This window comes from Ochotona curzoniae, unplaced genomic scaffold, assembly GCF_017591425.1.
Source record: "Ochotona curzoniae isolate NIBS_2020 unplaced genomic scaffold, NIBS_Ocur_1.0 scaffold_3208, whole genome shotgun sequence".
Taxonomy (NCBI): Eukaryota; Metazoa; Chordata; class Mammalia; order Lagomorpha; family Ochotonidae; genus Ochotona; species Ochotona curzoniae.
The window spans coordinates 32,122,610-32,130,866 of NW_024467106.1; the positions used below are offsets into that span (position 1 = coordinate 32,122,610).

General features: G+C 47.5%; 1 protein-coding gene across 1 annotated transcript; it reads left to right on the top strand.

Annotated features, from left to right (window-relative positions):
- The first annotated feature begins 1,787 nt into the window (after positions 1–1,787).
- Positions 1,788–7,928, top strand: LOC121144881 (protein FAM205A-like). Its single transcript, XM_040963499.1, has 4 exons — positions 1,788–1,931; positions 2,545–2,590; positions 2,875–2,935; positions 3,979–7,928. The coding sequence occupies exons 1-4, from the start codon at positions 1,788–1,790 to the stop codon at positions 7,745–7,747; spliced, it is 4,020 nt and encodes a 1,339-aa protein (XP_040819433.1). The 3' UTR covers positions 7,748–7,928.
- Positions 7,929–8,257: the final 329 nt, after the last annotated feature.

Consider the following 8,257-nt stretch of genomic DNA (forward strand, 5'->3'; position numbering starts at 1 on the left):
TCCTACACTTTTGGTTAGATTTATTACCAGATACTTCATACTTCTCTCTGCTGTTTTGAATGGTATCCTGTTGGTTAGATCTTCTTCCATCTTGGTGTTATTTGCGTACACTATGGCTGTTGATTTTCGTTCATTAATTTTGTACCCTGCCACTCTGCCAAACTCTCGTATAAGTTCTAGTAGTTTCTGTATTGAGTCTCCTGGTTTTTCTATGTACAGAATTATGTCATCTGCATATAGTGAAAGCTTGACTTCTTCGTTTCCTATACGTATGCCTTTGATTTCTTTTTCTTGTCTTATGGCCTCTGCAAGTACCTCTAGGACTATGTTGAATAGCAGTGGTGATAGCGGGCATCCTTGTCTTGTTCCAGATCTCAGTGGGAAGGGTTCTAGCTTTTCTCCATTCAGTATGATACTGGCGTTGGGTTTTTCATAAATTGCTTTGATTATGTTGTGGATTTTCCCATCTATGCCTACTTTGGCTAGAGTTTTTAGCATGAAGAGCTGTTGGATTTTGTCGAAAGCTTTTTCTGCATCTATTGAAACTATTATGTGGTTCTTGTTTTGCAGTTTTTTAAGTGTCTTGAGAGCAAGAACACAACACAACTCGAGTGTCTTTGTACCATAGACACTACTGACTCATACTGAGTACTTGCCACGTCTCTTGGTGGGCAAACTGGGTACTAGAAAAAAGACAAAACAGGCCCCAGGACTTTCTTGGATGGAAATCACTATCACAAGGTAAAACCCTCTCAAGAATATTGGTAAATTCTGGGGTTATTGGAGTCATGTCACAATATCCATAGAGGCCAGTAACCAGCACAATAAAGTGACAGTCTTGGGGCTGAATTAATAGACACCTTTCCTACCTAAAAGCTTCCAAAATTCAGATTTGAGGGCAAAAAAAAGCAAACAAACAAAATGTTCATGTAAACAACACACATCCAGTCAAAATCAGCAACTCGTTTTTGAGAAGTGATTGGAAGTAGCTACTAATCCATCTCTGCAAGCACCCATCTCCCTGGACAGACAGAATGCTATAACCCAAGTAGAATCAGTTCTGCAAAACCAAGCCCTGAGCAGAGTACAGTCGTGGGTCACATGAATATTTCTCCATGGAAAGCAGCGTATACCTGCTCTCCCTATCCATAAATTCACACCAACAGGATAGGTATAGTGGCCTTGGCTTCTCTCCCTGCCACATCAGTCATGTCTCCACTTCTTGAATGAATGTTTTCTGATCACTTATTGCCAGAAACATCGAAGCTTCCCAAATACAAGTCACTACGAGACCCACCACCATCACCACCACCCCCACCTAAACTCCTGCATCCTACTCAGGAATTGTTCCTGGGCATGTGGGAAAGTTGATGGAAGTCCCTGTGTCACAGTCACTCATTCTCATAAAAGTGCTAAGGCACTCAGTTTTCTGAGGATAGGTCATCAGACAGTTGCTATGAAGGCAAGAACTGAGCCCTCAGCCTGGTATAGGGACAGAGTTAAGACATGGTGGGAAACAGGCAATGCTGGTGAGTGTGGCACCTTAACTTCAGGCTCTATAATCATTACAGATAACTAGACACTCTCATCTGCAGACCGAATCATCACATGAGCTTCCCTATGGCACAGCCTAATGAGACAAGAGGGCTTTATGATGCAATCCGGGAGTCTGGTTCTGTCTTCTGTGAGGCGCACACGACAAGGCCCGGCACTGGGAGTCACCAAGCACTAGCCCCCGAATGCCTAGAGAGAGGGATGGCTGGTCTGGTGCTCCTGAAGCTGAGACTATGTTGAACCCTACTTTTAGTCTGTGGGATGTGGGGTATCCCTTGTATTCCTATGGCTCCATCTTCATCCTTATCCTACTTATCTGGCAAGTGAAAAGAAATCAACGTGGTTTGTCACTGGAATCTAAAAGGAGCTGCTGCCAGGTAGGCAAACACTGATCATAATGGAATTGATGCAAGCTTGAAGTGCTTGGTGTGTGTCCTTGTTAATCCCATCCTCATTCCCCTTTTACTGTACTATATGTTCAGTTAACTTTGTAATTTTTTTCTCAGGGTTCACAATTCCTGGCTAGGCTCTCTCTGCAACATATTCTAATTGAAAAGTGGGAGAACTATTGCACTTAACAGTTTAGACACTACAAGGACTAGTGCATTGCATCTTAACAGGCCTCCCACTCGCTGCTTTCTCTGCCTGGTGGACTCTGGTGGAAGTTCTATGGTTAGAATCATTCACCCACTATCTGTTCCACTATTCCTATTGAGTCATCCTAAGCTCTCTTCAGAAATTGTCATGGGAATGGGACAGGAAGCATGCAGAATAGAGAGCCACGACAAAAATAAGCAGAGAAGGGAACATTTAGGATTAAAAAAAAATGTGAGGTGTATCTAAAAGATATCTTAGGGCAGGGCACAGAGTGTCAATATTAGACAGAGTTATAGAAAGGCAGGGGAAGTTTATTTACAAGCTGTGTCTCATTTTGGACATGAAAACAAAAAAAAGTGTCTCAGTTTCACGTTTTATGCTTTTGTCTTTAAGCGTCACCGGAAAGTCAGGCAAAGGGCTAGAGATGCGGCATCAAGAGGTAAAGTCCTGCTCTCTCCCCGGACTCCCTTCCACTGTGGGTGAGGTTCCCGTGGTTCCTGTCCCTCATGATTCCTGATGCCAGGTGCCTGGTACTCTAGCCAAGAATGCTCTAATCTAATTCAAAGGCACAGGAGAGTAAACTGTATGTGATTACATTGTACACAGGCCTAAGAGCATTACTAGTTGCATATTTAAGTCTCCTCTAGCTGAGGGTCAAAGGTCTCCAGAGACCTCTAGGATGACTCTCTCCTATGATTATAAAACTCTTTCCTGGTTTCTCAGCCAGGAGACTTTCCCAGGAAGAAGCTGAGAAGCCACGGGAGCTGATCTCAGTCATGAAAAGGTAATCTCTGGCTCTTTTTGGTCTCCCAAGTTTGAGTCTTGTCTGTAATGGTATCTGGGTATCTGTAATGGGTCTGTAATGGGTATCTGGTCTGGGGCAAATGAGGAGAGGAATAATGGCTGGGTGGGAGACACACATAGTGCAGGCTGCTTCACTAGCTGAGAAGGTTGTAAGGGCAGAGGAGAGTGAGCACATCTTAGGAGGGACGGGTCACCCAGTCCTACTCAGTGCTATGCTGAAAACAGTTCCAGAACTCAGCATTTGCCTAGTGCCTAATTCATACAGGATGCTCCATGGGGCTGCACTCAAGACTTGAGACAAGCTATTCAGTCAAGAGAATGCATTTTGCATCAAGAAATCATCACTGCCATGTTCTCTTTACAACCACACCCTTCTGAAGGAGGACCCCTGAGCTGGCTGGACATGGGTCTGGCTGAGATTACCTTTTCTGCTTCTGTCTTTAGGGAGCCAGTTCCTAAGGCAGACCTCACGTGGTAATCTATCATCTTATCCAGTCTGTAAGATCTCTAGAGAATAGGATTGGTTCCTAAGAAATGCTAGGTGTAGCAGCAAGAACACCAAATACACACAGAATGCAGAGTTTCTATGGGTCCCTCAATTCCCACACTTTAGATGTGTTGAATATAAACTAGGCTTTCTTTACCTAAACTAAGACTGATCAGGTTCTACCTGGTACCATGCCTAGGCCCACCAGCTGGAAGGAATTAGGCTGATTCTTTTCTCCTGATTTAGCTTTCCAATAAATAAGGTCATAGAAATTTAGTCAAGATTCAATCCTCTCTGAGGACTCAGCCCTCCCACAGCTTATCTGAGACCTCACCCAAAAAAACCCAGGCCCTCGACCCAACCCATCATACCCTGCCAAAAAGGTGTGTACCTTAGGAAGACACACAAAGAGGTAGACACCCAGAGGCGACAGGCCTCCTCTAAGACCTGGGGAGGACAGTGCCAGTCTCCAGGCCACAATCACTCAAGAAGATGGATGTCCCTCCATATAACAATTTGTGCATTTCCCTCCCCAGCCAGGGATGGCTTCCTGAGGAGGAAAATGTGCGGCGGCTTCTGTGTGCAGACCGCAGCTGCCACATCTGCAACTCTGTGGCCCTGGAGATTCACCAGTTGCTGGAGGGTGAGAACATCCAGGCTTCCCCCACAACACTAGGGCCACCTCAAGTCTCTCCTTGTCTAGAGATTCAGTCCACATCCAATGTGTCCCTTGAGCTTCATCAAGAGCTACATTCTGAGCACTCCGAAGAGCTGTCACTGGTATCTATAATCCCAACAGTGATACAAGTAACAGATCCTGAATACTTACCCCAGTCAGCTGCTAGGTCACCAAGTACAGTTGACATCCAAGAACACTGGGCTGATTTTGATTTCCTCCAGCTTGAGGAGGAATTTGAAATGCCAGATATGATCCTGGACCCAGAGACTATGGCTTCTTCAGTGCTCGAGGAGCCTGGCTTTCCAGAGAAGCAGGAGGAGATCATCGAGAACACCTCCAGTCTTGTCACTGAGGAAGAAGAATTCCAACATTTGAAGTCCCAGGCTTCTTTGCTGTCCCTAAATACAGAGGCCACTCATTTGACACATCCGATGGCCTTTCATATAGATGCAGTCCTCACTGATGACTTGCCATTTCTTAATCCTAATATCCTGAGGCTTCTTGAAGTCCATGTGAAAAAATGGGTGCACTTCCAGAGGTGGGGGCTCCCTAGACGTGTGGAGGAGTCCCTGAGGCAGCTCATGCCAAACACAACATTATTTTGGCAACCTGGAAAAAATGAATCATTTTCCTATGTCCTGGATAATGCTTCTAAGATCTCTATTGAAAAAAAAAGTACTGTTTACCATCAGACCTGGGGTTCATATATGACTGGCCAGCCCATACAGAAATTTTGGGTTTCTGAATGGTCCATAATGGACTTAAAACAAAATCACCACTGCCAGAAAAATCAAACCCATGTAGCCCTAGCTTCATACACTGCAGCTACTACAGACCCAAGTGGCCAATGTTCACTCTCTAAAGGTCAAACCTGTGACTCAGAAAGCTACCAGCAACAGAAATACAGCCAGCTATTCTGTGGCCTCCCCTCCCTGCACAGTGAGTCACTGGTTTCCACTCTCCTGGGCTCTCCAGGAATCTCTAAGAATGAGAATCAGTCCAAGCCTTCCTTGAAGGATCCTTCTGTCTTCAAGGAGCTTTCTCTCCTCCCTCTGATGCCAAAAACTCCAACCCAGCCTGATGAATCTACTTCCCCACCTTCCTCAAATTGGGTGTCTCCATCTGACCATCAACAAGCTCAGATCCACGTCCCATTTCTGACTCTGGCTGAATATGAAACCTTGGAATGGCACCTGCTGCAGAGGCAGCTCCAGCTTCAGTGGGGCTTACCAGCTGCCTTCCGGAAATCTCAGCATCCCCACAGCACCATGCAGCAGGATCCCTATGGCAAAGCCCGGTCTCTCGAGGCTGTAAAAACTTCCTGGTCGGGAAAGCCTGTCTCAGTCCTCACCAGGGAATTGCTTTTCTTCCCAGAGCATGCCCGGAGGATGCTGGAATTCCACCTCCAGAAGCAGGTGATCCATCACCGTTGGGGTCCACCCCAAAAAATCCAGCAATCCATCCAACTGCTTCTTTCTTCCATTGAGCAGCCAGTCCTTGCCTGGAGCAGTGAAGAATTGCCCAATGAAAGTAGACCCCAGGCTACAGCCCTAGAAACCAACAGGGACAGTGATCTGCTCTCACCCACTGTGACTCCAATACTGACCCCTAAGCCACACTTGTTCACCGAGGCCAAGGCACTGTTGCAGAACCACATCACTTCTAAATGTATACAGATCCAACAAGGCAAGGTCCCTGCACGTGTGTACAGCTCCTGGAGCTGCAGAATTCCTGGGGGCCTAGCAGTGGTTCCCTTTTCCTGCATTCCAGAGGTCCAGACCCTGGAGCTGCAGGAAGCAACTGACCCTGACCCACATTATGAAGTTGTGTCCTGGATGCCAACAGTTCTTGATCAGCAAGAACAGGCCTTACCACATGCTGTCCCTAAACGTCATAAGATGCCCCAAGCTCTGTCTGAGGAAGCCATTGAGAAACTGGAGACTACTTTACGACACAAGTACCTAGCCTTCCTGTCGGGGCTGCCTGCTCTTTATTATGTGGCTCTCTGCAGAGCCATTACCCCACTGATCAATAACCAACCCATAATCACAGAGGCGGTATCTGGGTCTACTAAGAGCCTAACAGAGGCCCCAACTCAAATGATATCATTTCAAGAACAACATTTGAGTATTGAGTCAGGCTTTCAAGATGACAATAAGATGCCTATAGACAATGCAGAGGAGTTGCAGACTGAACAACAGACAGAAGGGACAATGGAGATGGTGCTTCCAGAAAATCAGACACAGCCTGATAATCCAGACCCACCCAAGACACACATCTTGACCAAACTCAATTTCCACCTGAGGAAAAAGGTCTTAGAGATACAATTGGGAATTCCCATCAGGGCAAGGGTGTCCAGGGAAGAAAACATTGCAAATGTAGAGAACATGTCTTCACAGGAGTCTCCTGAGAATGTCAACAACCAAGAAGAAGCACTACCCCAGAAACCAGCCACCCGACCAAGTTGTCCTCTTGCCTTACAACCTGAATGGGTCCTCTTCAAGGAGCAGCTGGCAACTGAGCTGAAGGCAATCCAGCAGAGCCAAAAGCAACCTACCTCCAAAGAAGTGCCCCATGGGGCTGCCAACTGGGCTTCCACGATCTCTCAGCCCAGTGGGGACACAACACAGGCCCAGGTGCTTCATGTCCAGGTGGAGACCAGTGAGAACAACCCCAGCCTGGAAGAAGCCTGGAGCCCTGAGCCCCAAAGCCCTGGCAAGAGCAAGGACTCAGCACCACTCCTCACACTGGCTAAGAAGAAAGAGGACCCAGGGCAACTCAGAGGAGCAGGAGACCAAGGGGAAGGGGATGCAGGTCTTGGGCCCTCCGTAGCCCAAGAAGAAAGACTCCCTGTTGAAGAGCAAAGGCCAGCAGGGATGCCTCTGAAGAGGACACTGCGAGGCTCCAGGAGACACAGCCAGAGCTTTCATCTTGCCGATCTCTGCCAACACAAACCCCAGAATCACCCTCAGCTTAAGCCCCCAGAGCCACCTCCAGGAAGCCCTGGGAGGAAAGCTTCAGGAAATGGCTTGCAAGATAGCCGAGTCAAACTAAATGTCCCTCTCCAACCACCAAAGATTCTTGAGAATGTCCAACCTATGGTGGCCTGGGCTTCCCACGGCCAGCCTTCCCAGGGCCAACTCCTACAAGCTAAGTTTTCTCAGGGCCATGCTTGGCCAAGTCAGCTTTTTCACGACCAAGTGAGGCCAGCCCACCCTCACAAGAGGCCCAGCCCTCCAGACTCAAACCTGATAAATAAGATGAAATCCTTCCTTCACTCCTTTAACCCCAAGACCAAAGGCAGTGTGTGCTTGGAATCCACATTCTGTGCAGCTGAGAAAGCAGCCAAAAGCAGAAAAGAGAATGCTGAAAAGAGACAGGCTCCAGCCAAAAGGCCCACAAAGAGAAGTAAAACCGAGAAGCCAGCTGCACACCCCAAGGTCCAGTCTTCTCCCACTGAGAAACTGCTGGGCCCGGCTCTCCTGAGGATCCCTCACTCCCCAGACAATAAGCTCCGGTTCCGCTCCCAACAGCAAGGCTCTGCCCCAGTCTCGGCCTTCCCCCGCCACTGCCCTCGGCACTGTCCTCGAATGGTTCGTGCCACCCAACCAGGGAACGCTTCTTAGCCTCCAGCCCTCACTTCAGAGAGAGACACTGGTATGCTCATGAAGACACCAGGGCAAGGAGAAAGAGTCTGTGGGTTCCCCCAATCCTCTTGAAGCCTGCCTTGAAGAGGACTGCATTTGTCATTTCCCTTAATGCACAGGTGAGCAGAGTCCCACCCCAAATATACTCTATATCTCTAAGCCAAGAGTTGTCTGTCTCCTCCTTGTCTGCACTGTACTTTATTAAGGGAGCACACGAGAAAGGATGTGAAGTCCTTCCTACCTAGGAAGGAACATCAACCCACAACTCAGACAGCTTTTGCCACCCACAGACCTAATCTGTAGATAAAATGACTTGAGAAGGAAGGACATATTTATAGTGTCTTGACATTAGAGGTCAAGGTTGAACTCTGAACATTCACTCCCCAACCCCAGCCTAACTCTTTTCTTGTCTCATGTCTCTCCCCAAGGATAAGGACTATGGTTCCTGCATGAGAATAAGTTAATATTAATTGCATCCAAAGTCAGCTG